General features: G+C 43.0%; 1 protein-coding gene across 2 annotated transcripts in view; it reads left to right on the top strand.

Moving 5' to 3' along the window:
• The window catches only part of C2CD3 (C2 domain containing 3 centriole elongation regulator), a 594,096-nt gene that overhangs the window by 380,345 nt on the left and 199,053 nt on the right, over window positions 1-14,698 (top strand). For both annotated transcript variants that reach the window (XM_069640138.1, XM_069640137.1), the window contains one exon: window positions 10,184-10,317. In XM_069640138.1, the coding sequence (XP_069496239.1) occupies window positions 10,184-10,317 (134 nt within the window). The remainder of the gene's footprint in view (window positions 1-10,183; window positions 10,318-14,698) is intronic.

Below are 14,698 nucleotides of genomic sequence, written 5' to 3'. Positions count from 1 at the left end.
GTTAAAAAATATAAATATCACCAGAAGAGATACATAGAAGGCCTGTTTGCGACTGATTATAGGACCTTACCTCCAGCTAATACTCGTATACAAATAAAGGCCGCCCGCCTTTCGTCAGTGAACCCTATCCAAAAAATGATAAAAATAAGGAAGTTTTACATTTGCAATTTCGTGTTCCCTGCTCCCTTTCCATTCTCTCTATTCCTGGGTTTCCCTCGCACTTCTCTTTCTTCCCTATTGATTGTTAGGTTTAGTGTGCTGTTGTATCCCGCTCATGTGTGAATACCTATGTTTTCCTTACTGTTCTGTAAGCACTATCCCTACTTGTCCCTTGTCAGGAGTCTTGTATATTACGGTATCCTCCCTTTGCTGTTATAGCCTTTCTGGGTCCTTGTTTGAGCAGTAGGATTCGTGGGTTTCACTGACATTCCAGGTGGTGTTTTCTCTCCTTGGGAGTATTGTCTTTAAGTTACCTTATACAATACCATCAAGAGTGTTAACTCACAGATGCTGTCATTGCTTGTCCTGTATGTGGTTTTAGCGCTGGCAGTGCCTGTAACAGCAATTGTGGGTGAGGAGCGGCCGACTTTCTTTGGACTCTTAAGGAGCTTTTTAGTACTTAACCCACGTCCATTTCCATATATTTGTATTCTTATCATACTCTACTTGCACATCCTGAGTTTTACTGTACATGTATCTTGGATCCCGAGTGCCTGTGTGACGCAAAGATATTCAATGTGTGTTCTTGTGCACATTTCCCTTGTCATATCCACTAGCTTTGTCCTCTCATGACAGAGCCCCTAAGGTAAAAGTGAGATCTCCTCCTACAGTGCTCATGGAGGCACCACAGAAGAGAATAGGATTTTCACCATTCGAGCTTCTATTTGGTGGCATTGTGATGGGCTTCCATTTCCTTAATCAAGGAAGGATGGGCAGGAAACTCTGAGTCAAATCAATGATGTGTTAGACTGCATGCTTGGCCTCTGTAAGAAATGGCCCATCTAATAGCAAAGGATCTACAGTCTAGTCAGGCCCTGATCAAAGACTGGTATAATCAGAAAACCAGTCTTGTGGTAATCAAGAGGGCTAGAAGATACTTGTGATGGAGCCCACAAAGTCAAGTGATTTACAAGAGTGGCCAGGTACTTACACTGTCCTTAAAAGACAGGTGAAGTCACAAACTTAGTTCACTCAAAACACCTAGGGATTCCCATACATTAATGAATGCAAGGCTTGTAGCTAGCCCTTCATCTCCCCTGTTAGTGTTAGGGATAGAGTGAGCCTTTCCCTGATCTACTGAAGGAAGCCCCACGGATTGGCTCAGTGGAGAGCATCACGTTCTCGCCACAACTAACATTCATGTTGGAGGACGGTCGATCTTTGCATAGAGAGTATGACGCCCTCCATGACTAGAAGTCTCACACCACGGTGTAAATGCAACATTGGGACATGAGGCAGCATGATCAAAAATGTCTGGCATCTGTAATAAAGCTCAATGGATTCCACAATAGACACAACACTGGATGTGTAGTTTAGATAAGAGTTATCAGGGATAGTTACAGGATTGGCCAAAAACAAAGCATAAAAATGTCCTACGGAAAGTGTCTTGTAACATTAGCTTATGTTGTCACTACCACAACAGCCTACCCACACACACAGGGGCCATCTCACCAATCATATTCAATGCACTATTCAAACATTTGGCAGTCCCCCAATGAGTGGAGACCAGTCTCACTCCTGTTTTTGCGGGCATCAGCAAGGGCAAACATAGGGATGTGGGCTGAGCTGACTCGCAGGTCGTCCGCCCAGCTTGAACCATTTCCCATTCAGTCAGGTTGCCCATGTGAACTCTAAATGCGAACTCACATAGACATCTCCTTCCTTATTGGTGGCATTGCCCTGCTTACCAGATGCTACCTTGGTCCCTCTGAAAGCCGTTCAGCACTCCTCATGGCAGGTTTAAGAAAATGCACCCACATCAGCCACATCCTCGGAGTTGCATTGACTACCCCTTCAAGCATTTATTTTTAAAATAATTTGTGTATTCATTTATAAAGCGCACCGCAGCCCATGGGCATCGAAGCGCTGTTACGGAGGTAAAAACATGTTTGCATAGTTATATGGGCACATACATACGAACAGAGAGAACTGACAGTAATGCTGGTAAATGTTAGAATGGGTGCATGGCTTAGTTAAACATCCACGTTTTCAAGGCTTTACGGAAGGCCGAGTGGGAAGGTTCAGCTCTGAGGGTGAGCGGCAGGGAGTTCCATTACCTGGCCGCAATGAAGGGGAAGCTGGCAACACCTGCTTTGGCGCATTTGACTCTGGGAAGTAAGTGATGGTGGGAGTACGGTGTCCTGGTAGGTCTGGATGAGCCTGCTTTGGCTACTTTCTGAGAGAGGTAGGGGGTGGGGGGTTGTGTCGGTGATGCACTTGTGAGTGATGGCAAGAGTTTTGAAAAGGACCCGTTCTTTGATGGGGAGCCAATGGGCTTCCTGCCTTGCTGCAGAGATGTGTTCTCTTTTGGGGATGCTGAGGGCTGCTCGGAGTGCGTCGTTATGGATGATTTGTAGTTTCAGTAGGTTTTTAGAAGAGGTGCCTGCGAAGAGGATGTTGCAGTAATCCAGTCTTGAGCCTGTTGTCGCTTTGGTAATGGCTGAGGCAGTTCTCAGTGCCGATCATCTATTGGGTATTTCCACAAAATTATTTTTTGTCGGGGGGGCTAGACTCAAGTGTGGCAAGGTTTCAAGGAGATCAAAAATAGGAGGCTGGCTACCCCTCCCTTACTTTGTTCAAGGCACTCGATACTTTCCATTCTTAGATTGCCTGACCATCAGCTATTATTATGCTTATGGTTTCAGAGAGAGTATGACTTTACTCAGTTGTTTTTGTGTACCAAAAACAATTTTATTCTTGCACAACCTAAAAAAGCCTAGACAGGGGCTTCATCATTCAATCACAATGATAAACCTAACAACATACATATTTGAATCGTGTGAATGTGACCAATAATGCTGTATGCAAACCAATACACTTATATACAGACAAATAATGGTGACTGGGGGTTAGTATGATGGTGGTGTCCCTACTATCTTATCAGAACACATAGGTGTACATGGTGTCTTTTCTAATCCGAAGAGCACAGTATAAGTCAGATTTCCTTATTCCGGAGGTCGACACGTTTTTCGGCTCTCGAAATGTGTTACACGGTACTCACGTGTACACAGTTGGTTAGTTTGGGAGACATCTTCAGGACGTACAGTTCATTTTGGTGCAGCACTAGTCAGAGTAACTTTCCCCTTACATATATTACCTTAAAATAAGGCAGGAGTAATAGGGAGATAAAATGTGGCTTTCCAGTCCTGGGTACTCGGATATCAGGTTTCTATAACCTTTAGTCAAGCAGTGTCTTGCTGCTCTGGGTGGGTCCTACGGATAAATAATGACTGTGGACGGAGAGGTAATCGCGCTGGTGTGCTTGATTTTCAGCAAGGGCGGTGCTTTCTGCTCGCTTTTTAGAGCGTTGTGGAAACAGCCAGCCGTGAGAATGTAGACGTGGCACTTTCCGCGCTCTATGTCCACGGTCATGATGTATCCGTGCGTCCACATTGAGTTACAGTATTTAAAGACAAAAACCACAAAATGTGAATACCTTACAAATTTCAAGTACATGGTAATCCCATGTCCCCTGTTGGCCCTCACCTACATAGAAATCTAAACACAATATACATTAGTGTACACAGTTAGTGCATTACCCGTGACCATCCTAATTGCAGTCCCCTACGAATTACTTCATTGTGTGGTCCGCAGTAAATACTCAATCCTAATTGGCTAAAGTTGTACAATGGTAACATTTACTAAAATGGCCTACCCTCATTAGTCAAAACAAGTACATGAAACTTCTGATGTGCAGCCCAACCAAAACGACCCAATCATGTAGTGAGTGTGAACAGTGAAGTCAGCAAATTGAACACAGTCATGTCCTCTCCCATGAGCTCAACCAATTTGGCAATCTAGATCATTCTCGGGCTTTGTGGCAGTTTACTATGCAACACCTTTTGCAGCTCCTGTTTTGAAACCTCATGGCACACATTCTTCCTGCTATCCCTTGGGAACCAGGTGGCTTCATGAAAAACGCGACTGAATCTCCAATTAATTTCTCATATTTGTTTGTACTACCAGGCCATTCTATTGCATACCCAGTTTTCCCAAAACTCCCTAGGAGGCAGTATGACCATAATCTAGTTTAGCGCTTTGGCAATGTCTCCATTCAAGGCTTTGTTCACACCGGAATATGTCCTTTGTGGAAGTGGATGGCAGGCCAAAATGGGGAAGGCTGTGTGGGAGACCCCAGTCAGAGCCACAGTTTTGGCCACTCTGGGAATAACAGGCAGGCTACCCAAGAATGTGGGAACACAAAAGAAGGCACCAACGTCTTTGCAGAAATCAGGGAACAGATTTACTACAGACCGGGAAGTAGGCTCATTGCCAGCAGAGTAAGTTAGGCACACTAGACATGGAAGATTGTCTGCACATGGCTGTGGGCACAAGGAGGGGCATTGATGCCACAGGAATACTGGCTAGGCACACCCAGAGAAAGAGAGAGGAAGACAGACAGAGAGGGAGAGCGAGAGAGGGGCACAGAGTGAGTGAGTGAGTGAGTGAGTGAGTGAGTGAGTGAGTGAGTGAGTGAGTGAGTGAGTGAGTGAGTGAGTGGCACAGAGTGAGAGAGAGTGAGAGGGGGAGAGAGGGAGAGACAACATAGAGATAAATAGAGAGAGTGAGAAACAACAGAGAGATAAACACAGAGAGAGAGAGAGAGAGAGAGAGAGAGAGAGAGAGAGAGGAATGGGGGCTAGGGGTAGAGGAGAGCAGGTTGGGGAGGAAGGGGATGGAAAGGGAGTAGGCCATACTGGGAGAAGTGTACAGTCTAAGGAGGGATGGTGGGTGGTCTCCTCTGTGTATGTGTGTGTGTATATATATATATATATATATATATATATATATATATATATATATATATATATATATATATATATATATAGCTTAAGAGTAACTGGAACCATCACAATCTGTGTCTGGACTACCATCTATCCTCTTCCCAGTTGTTACTCCTCTGCACTTAACTTGTTCAATGATGAAGTCCCTGAAACACTAAGAGGATGCCTCAGCTGAGACTGTGCAGCAATTCTGCCAGATTTTCAGACCTCCCTAGACACGACGAAAACTCTGCCTGTATCTGGAGAAAACAGAAACCTCTAGAAAAGACAAGGACCTTGCATTTATGCATTGTTCCTTTGACTAAATTGGACCAACTGGGTCGCCTGTTCTGACGACTCCCTTACCCCAAAAGCCTGCAATGTGTGCCTATGCACAGAAACTGATCTAGTAAGGTGAGAGACAAGCCAAAAAGCACTGCTTATGCAACAAACCAGCGGGTCTGGAGTTCCTACACCTAGAAAAATATGAATTTCTCTGGCGCTGAGGTTCTCATAGTTAGTATAACATTAGCCTATCTATCATTGGGACAACTGCAGCATCAAGACCTAATCCCAAACAGCAAACCTATGAGCTTTATTCGCCCATTGTAAATGACCGGCACATTTCATGGAAAACCTGTCCTGTGACTTACTGAGGGCCAACATGGTTAGAACCTAGGACATTCTAAACCTTGGATGGGCTAATCTTCTATGGTCACACGCAGAGAGGTGTAAATGTTATGCATGCCTGCTAAGACTCTATAAAGGTTCTTCCTTACGTACAACAGTAGATCAAGTCACGTTTCCTGTCCACCATATGGAAAGAAGAGACGCTCAGAGGGACACAACATATTCTGCCTGCAGCATAGGTAATACCTTTAAACAAGGGCAAGCCTATGGAGCTCCGCTAACGTTTATCCATCTTCCCCTCAGGGGCACATTGTGAACCCCAAGTATGCACTTCCTCATCTCAGGAAAGCCTCCCTTCTTAATCTCACGGCAAGCACATTTGTCCCTGCACTCATGTGGACATCCCTCGGAGCAGCTGGAGAACAACATCCATACAGGCGGCTGAAGCTTTCATAAGAAATCCTTATTCCACCCACGAGACTTCAATATGAGCAAGGACCGCTCACAAAACGGTAACACAGACATCTCACCCACTAGTAGTTGCTGGACCTCCGAAACCAGGACAACCCACACAGAGGGCAGACATGTAGCTGCATAGTGAGTTAGGCACTTCTGTCACACTCCAAAATGATGGTGCATGCTTTTCAGTCCTTGCCCAGAAGGCGGAGTGAGATAATTATCTTCCGTTATGAAACCGGAGAGGGGACCTGCAAACACCTGAGAAGCATAAGGAGGGAAGATCTGACACTGGAGTGGGTTAATGAGAAATCCAAGCTAAGCCTTTGCAGGAGGGGGTATAGCGAACCCCCAATTAAGTGTTTTCTGGTTATCAGTCCGATTTAGCACTATATAAGTTCTTATTTAGCTACCAGAAGAGGAACCGTCCAGGTTACCTACCTGAAGGCAGGATATTGTTAGAGGGAGTCAGGAGAAGAAACCACGTCTGGAGAAAAAAAGGAACTACCAGTCTGCCTAGGGTGATAAAATGACAGTGCCAGCCTACTGATCATTCTAGCTCACCGCTGAGCTAAAAAATGAGCCACATGTCTGCCGAAATGTATATCTCAGTCACTGGCAAAGGCCAGGCTTAGATGAAGGAGGAAATCTGCAAGCCTATTGAGGGCCATATCTCAGACGGTATGCAGTGAATATAACAAATAACATAACTAATCCAATTGCAGGGAACCGAAAATAATTAATTCCAAAATAACGAATTTGGAAAAAAAAAAAAATAGGATTGGGAGTGGGAATAGTAGTTTTGTGGGTGGGGGAAAGTACTAGGAACAAAAAAGGGGGTGCTTGGCGGAGGAACTCCCCCAAAAACAACAAAAATGAATTTGTTATTTTGTAACTCGTTATTATGGTATTAGTTGTTATGGGATTATTTATTTTGGCTTGGTTAAAATCACATGTAACCATCTCAGACACTGGCTGAGACAAAGACCAAAGGAAAACTGAGAGCTGCAAGTATACCAAAGCCTATGTTTCAGACCATGGCAGGAGCCAGAGACAAGAGGGAGAAGCAAGAGCCTGCCATTGGCTTATATACTTTGGCACGGTAGGGTGAACTGTAGTAGGTGGGTGAGAATATCCCAGCCTGACAAAACCCTAAAGGAGGGGCAGAAATACTTGCTGATAGAGCTGTGTCAAACGTCAATTCCTTAAGCAGGGTAGGGAGAGAAAATACTTGATGGCAGGAGTTGGTCAAGAACTATGTTTTATGCTTGGAACTGTGAGCCTTCAGACAAAAAGCAAACTGGGTGCTACATAATTGTTAGGGAGAATTCTCTGTTTAGGCAGAATTTCCTAACCTAATGAGTCCCCCAGCAGCTTTGCTGGATTTTTGGGGTTTATTTTTTTCTCTTCTGCCAAGAGTGAGACTCTTTTACCCTCAGTCTTGGGCATGATTTGAGTGTGTTTCTTTGAATCTAAGTGTGTTTAATGGGCTATGGGGTCTTTTACCCCATAGGGCTTCATGTGTTTTTGTGATGTGTGTTACACAGCACCCTCAGTGTAGTAACACAGGGGTGGCATAGTGACCCCCCAGTATAGACTCCATACCCTGGGACTGACTACTGTCTCCCAGGGCATGTAAAGTCACCATTGACTTTACTAGTCTTAAATTCTGAACAGAACCAGTACAAACCATCATATTGTGGACATACTGGCTGGGGCAATTCAATTGCCCCGGGGTCTGTTAGTCGAGGGGGCACGTCTCCGTCCCCCCTGATCAAGTTTTGGCTGGTGGCAGTGGATACTACTTTTTATATTCAACCGCGAATATTTCTCTATGGGATTTTCCCATTGTTCGAGGCTACTATCTTTATTTAATTATTTACGGTAGCCTCGAACATACCGCCGGTTTATTTAATTAATATTAATTCTCCGGTTGGTATTGTTTGCCAAAACTTGATTCTAAAATGGCGTTTGTGTTCTCTTCTGTGACTCCAACCCAAGTCGAGCCCTTTGTTCCACTTTTTGGCGGGCTTCTCCACAGAAGCCCTCCAAAGTGGTGCCACTCTGTCTGGGGTACTTAGGAGGGGCGGAGGGGGATTTAGGCACCCTGGACTGAGTTGCTTAGGCAACTCAAGTCGCACTCCGTCCTGATTGGCACCACTTAGCATGTTTGAGTGACAGCTAGGCTGAGTGAATGGGGGTTTTCTGCATAAAAGCAGGGCTTTGGGGACTGGAACTTCAGAAGTCACCACAGGACCTAAGAATCCGATGAGGGAGAAGCTGAGCCGACCTGCCATGACGCCACCACCGGTGGAGCCCTGCTGGACCGTCTCACCACTTTTCCCAACGACAGAGGAGATCTCCCGCCGGAGAGTCTTCTTCCTTTGACTGGTGGGGATAACCAGTTTCACCGTCTTTTTCGCCTTCCCGACGTACCTCGTGCCCGCCTTGCCTGTGCCAAGCACCCCGGCAACCGGGATACCACGTTTTACCACGACAGCGAACAAAAGGTACCACCTTTAACCGGAAAACTCTGCGGCTGGTTTCTTCCCTGGCAGTGCAACGACCTTCATCTTTCCTCCAAGTCGAGATCTTCCCTTCCCCTGGACGAAGACGCGACTTGCACCCACTGCCAGGAACAACTGCCACCGCTGGAGGATCCTTCCCACTTAAGGTACCGTGTCCCGCTTGGCTTCCCTTGCTACCGACTGTACGGGGTAGATTTAGCCCCCGGCTTTCGAACCTGGGTTAGCCTGGGACACCCTGGCTAAACTTTCCTAAGCCTCTCTAAACTCTTTTTGAACCCTCTGCAAGACTTTCTAAGCCTAGTGTAACTGTGTGATCTTGGGCGCATTTGTGCTCTGCTCTCTCGAAGAGTGGGCCCAGCCTTTGGACTTTGGCTCACCAGTGACTTCTGCTCTTCTGCCTTGCTAACAGTGTTCTTGAATCTTAGACTGGTGTACCTTTCCATATTCTGTCTTTTTCCCTCCCTTTCTCACTAACTTATTGGAGTGCCATCTAGTTAAGCGCTCACCTCTGTATGAAAATAAGTGGTGTTTTACTGTGACTTATCTGTTAAGGAAAAAGGGGTGTATATATTACAATAGTAACTGTGTTTAGAATATTTTACAACAAGAGTGCTGGAGTGTTTCAAACAGTGTGTTTTTAAATAAATAATTATATACTTTGATACCAAAGCTCTGGTCAGTGTTTGCTTGTATTATTGTGTCTGAGTGCCTATTGTGTATACTTTGCATACTGCCTAACTCTTCTTGAGAGAAGTCTGACTGCTCAGTCACAGCTACCAGGTAAATCTGGGTGGTACAGACTGCTACCAAGTGGGTTTACTGCTAACACCTGTAGTCCTAAATCTTTTGCAGTGTTCCCTAAGGGAACTGCACAGGCTTCTACCTAACAATAACGAAGGACAGTGTATGAGATAAGTAGATCCTTTAGATAGTCCTTGCATCATTCCAAGTAGAAGCCGCCCTGGCAGTTTTAATGCTGGTTTATGCTCTTATTGGGGCAAGGAAACCTCAAAGGAACCCTATTCTTCCGTAAAGCCCTGGCTTACGTTGAGTTAGACATCCTAACACAATTAATATAGACATTTCTTTTGGGATGTAAGTGAAACCCATTGGTAATTCGTTCATCTCCTGATCCAATGTGCTTGCTAATAAAGGTGTTAGATCTCATATCTGATTTGTTTGCTGTGTTGGTCACAGTGGGCATTGATTCATTTCCAACCAATTGGCTATTATACTGTATTTATGTTAAACCACATCCCCCTGGACCGGTGTGCCCTGGCTGCTTTGTCATAACTATTGCAAGTGGGCTCGAATTCTAGATCAGGGTGGTGATCTGCGGGTTTGAACAGAAGCCAAAGGAGCATCCTGTTGGCAGTGGTAGTCTCCTAAGTTTATTACTGTCTTAAATGACAGGTGCGGGTCTGTGCTCAATCATTAGAACCTGTCTGGCTTATTTCCTGACACACATTAACGTTGTACTTGGATATGAAAGGCAACTATGTAATTTATCTTGTTGCTTATTGCACCCCCATTCTTGTTTTACCTTGGATGCAGAGGTTTACTGGATTTTTCTTTTTGCCGTTACAGGTTCCAGCGCAGCACTCTTTCCCTTATCAAACCGGATCTGCATTCTCTTCTATTCCAAACTACACAGCAGCACAAACAAGCCAGCCTTGTATCAATGCAACCCCTCAAGAGGCTGATTTTTCAGCTTTTGACAGGTTTGTTCAAAAAACTTTATTCACTGCTAAAGAAAACTACCCTTGATCTACCAATATAATTATTGTATTGTCTTTTTGACGTGCATGGGCATGCCTTCTATTAAGATCTTGTGCCTAGAAGACCACCTACATGATGTGTAACACTTCTCTCTTATTTTTTAGGGCCTCAACATACCTTTAACTCTGACACTATTTTGCAAGTTGAAATTCTTTACTAGCCATGGATTACATTTAGCTTTTGCAAGTGGCTGGTATAAACACACTAATCAAGCCCTTTTTCAGGATCCTATTGATGGCCTACGGTACATTTCGTGGAGTCAGTTGATTCTTGTAAACTTAAGCAATATAATCATCAAAATTATATGATGAAAGTTATCAACAAAGTATTTGCTTACCTATGTATTCCCTAACCTTCGCACGGGCCATGGGAAACATCCTTATCTATGTCATGTAAACAAACATTTGTCCTACCTTTACGTTTATAAACACCCATAGTTGTGTATCATTGTGGTGCATTTTTAGTGTTCAGAGTTAATCACTACTTCTCTTCTGTTTGCTTGCCGAAGAACCTGCTCTGTACCTCTTAGTTCCCTTTTAATTTGCTCTTCATACATTCAATCTGTCAAAACAATAGTCTATCGTTCCTTGTTTTGCTTTGTGATACACTATCTTGTATTGCCTGTGTCCTTTTATTTTGTGTATTCCATTACTTCAAATATATTTCTGATCTTTTCGAACTTCAGCCATATTTGAATGGTGTCATCCTTCATAATTCACTCTTACTGTTTTATGACATTGTTCAAGCATTGGGCTTTTTTAATTCTCATCCAATCATTATGAGTTTTACAAGTGGCACAACAATTCATACTTGTCGCTTAATCTTTTTGCAGTTAAAATTGAATTTTATAGTTCCACTATCCTTCTTTTGTATGTTTTCCCCATTTCCTCTTTTCAGTAATTTTGGGGCTAATGCTAATATCTAAAATCTCACTAGGGATAGTCCATGTCCACTTAATTGAACGTATCTAACCAATCATGGATTAATCTTGTTTAATTTCATGTTGCTTTTGCATTTTCTCATACCTATTTTCACAGATCTTGCCGGTTGTCCCACACAAAAATCACCACATGGAGATGTCATTAGATACACTGCATAATCACGGTTCATTTGGCATAATTGTTACATTTACTTTTTTGCCCTGTAAATGCATGATTTAATTGTTTCCCTTAATACTGCATTGCATGACAATGTTCCACATTTTCTTGTGTAGAATGCAACTATGGATCAGATAACTGAATCTTTGAATCACATCCATCAGGTGGACTCAACATTTAAATTAACACTCCCTACAAAGCATTTCCCAGCTTGATATGAACATAATTGATCAATTTAAAGTTAAATATTTGTTTTTATGTTCACTCAATCCCTAAACCCCATTCAGGTGTCTGTTGTGTGTTCATGGTCATAAAACCACTATTGTATATTCCATCAGGGTTATTTTGGTTCAATAATTTCTCTATGACCAATGCTCACAACCTAAAATATATCAAACCGTGCGAAAATATAACAGATAGTTATGGGGTTCCACGGGTGTGCAATACATGCTCTTGCCTGCCAATATTAACAGAAGTAATATTAATCAGCTTAGTTTTGATTTAAGTGGGTGATGAAATGTGTTCAACACCCCAAGTGAATTTTCTTAGGACCACAACTGTGGTTATTTCATTAGTAGTTATAATTTCCATCATGGGAACTTTATAACTATTCTTAAACGATTCATAGTTTTCCTGCAAGTAGTTTCAAAAACACATTTCTAAAATAAATGCCTTTCTGACTTTTTGTTTTCTAAATTAAATTATTACCCCACCTGTGCTGTTTTACATCTATCCTGCCTCCATGAAAATAAAAAGATAAGGTTACAGATAGGTGTGCAATGATTACTAGAGAAAATACATCTTGTAACTTTAATTGAACTCTGTGGTTTGCATTGTATCGCTATCAGAAACCCATACCATTGGGACCACTGTGGCAAAGAAACACCTTACATGATGATTGAACATTAGGGAGAGACTCTTAATGCCAAGCAGGACACTTCCTACATACACCCCAGACACTTCTTCTGTCTTCTGCTTGGGGTTAGAAGCCCCATAAAAAGCTAGAAGAGATGTTCTCCTCTAGGGCAGTTTTCCACATTGACTAGGCTTAGCTAGCACGCCGCATCATTGGTCGACATTGAAGATCACAATGTTAAGAATCATGTCCACATAATGTTTTCTCCTAAGAGCCCCTGGAATGGTAGGCTCATTCAGGACAGCAAAGGTCTCAGCAAGGGTACATCACGCCCTACTACATTCTCTGCCTCATCGTTGCAAACTGAAATTTCGATGGTGAAGATGTACAGACACACCAGATGCCCACCAAGATCCTCCCTCCTCAAGAGACCACAAGACCCTTGCCATTGTTCCAACACTAAACAACCCTAAAAGGTGGTAGAGACAAAAGCACTGCTGCAGTGATTCATCTAAGGGACAAGTTCAGAAAGACCAAACTCTGTGGACTACATCACCTTTGAGCCCTGCAAGACCTATTCCCCCGCCCAAGGTGCCCACACTGCCAAGACCAGATACATAAACCTTCTCCTTGTTCTCCAACTGTATTCCTTCTAACATTTTACCCTGGGACAACATTTTCATTTTTGCAATCCAGAAGAAATATGTGTTGTCCTTATCATCCGGAAACTCATGCAAAGCCCCTCAAGAAAGCAGGTTGCACGTTTTAGTGAAAGAAGATTTGTAGTGCATTGGCCGCAATTTGGGATAGCAGTGCTGCTAGGACAACATAACTGTACACTATGGGAGTTTGTGTGATAGTTATCAACTTTTTTCCTGAAGGTAAATGCAAGGATTTCTTAGAAGTAAAGTAAGGGTACAATGTTCATTTACCTGCAGTCTATTTTTCGATGGGTTTTTGCCAAATTTTCTTTCTTCGAAAAAACTCATTCAAAAACATAGTGGGGTGTGGGGAAAGGTATAAGCCAAACAAAATGTCGGTGAGTTTCGGAATAATAAATTTGGCAAAAAACCCATCGAACAAATGACTGTCGATAAATGAACATAGAACCAAAGTAAGGTTGTTTGGTTTCCAACCAAGTCATTAGTATCTATCTACAAAGTTATTGTAGATCTCTCTGAAAACTATGATTGCTTTTGTCATATATCTCTGCGCTGATGTTCATGATTACGTTTTAGGGCTATAGAAGTGGCAAGGAAACATATGAAACTGAGGCTGATAGTCAAATCTATGCAAATAAAATACTACAAAGATCATTGGGGCTTATTACGAGTTTGCCAGTACTCCATCGGTCAATACACAGAATACCAGTAAACAGAATTACCGATACTGCCACTTGGTCAGGCGGTATTACCGCTGGAGGTTTAACCTCCAGCGGTAATACCATCAGACTGCAAGTGGTGGGTTGGCGGTGTAACTCGCCATTTACTGGGAATTATTTGCCGATATTACCGGATGGTAATACGATTGGTTTTTGGAGGTAAAGTGGAGGAGTGATCTCCCGTATGCTGGAGGTAACTCCTCCACTTTACCGCCAAACTCGCAATGAGCCCCATTGTTCCTTGGCTTTGTGAAGATTTTATTACTAGTGCATTTAAGTATAACGTGAGCAGCAATACCTGCAATTCCATGATATTTAACATAACAAGCCAAGACATATAGGATAGTAACCAGGAGGAGGACAATCCTTAGAAGTAGAGTGGAAGCTTCTCCATACCCAAAGCAACATCATCTGCTTCTAATTTATAGTATCTCCACCATGCGCTTGGAGGACCCCTTCAATACCCGCAGGGGTTGATGATGTTCCAGATATAAATGGCACAACCCACTCTAGCCCAGCAGTTTCTTTGCAGGAGCCAGAGTTAACAGAACATAGGAATGTACTCAGAGACTTGGACTCTAACCGTAATACAAGTTTACAGTTTGTATTCTCTTTTTAAATTTGTTTGGAGTTTTGTAAATGTTATTCCCAAAATGATTGAAAGGGCCTTAGGATTTAAGGCCTGCGCCATGTAATTCAGGTCTATGTTGATCACAGGCACCCATGACAGCTGTATGTGACGACTCGGGTCCCATACCGAAAGCAAACATTGCGACGCTTGTTAGGGTCTGACATATGCTACACACTAGAACAAATTCCCAATTGTGGGAACTCCCGTCCTCTGCACTCTATAGGTGGCTCTATAAAGAGTCCTGCTTTTTGCTAATATTTGGTTAATTTTATGATTTCAATTTTATGTTTCAAAAAAACACATAAATTCAATGCAACATATAGAAGTAATTGTTTGATAACATATATCAATACACATT

This window comes from Ambystoma mexicanum, chromosome 7q (genome assembly GCF_040938575.1).
Source record: "Ambystoma mexicanum isolate Mex_15411 chromosome 7q, UKY_AmexF1_1, whole genome shotgun sequence".
NCBI lineage: Eukaryota > Metazoa > Chordata > Amphibia > Caudata > Ambystomatidae > Ambystoma > Ambystoma mexicanum.
This window is presented reverse-complemented; position numbering and strand designations above follow the sequence as displayed.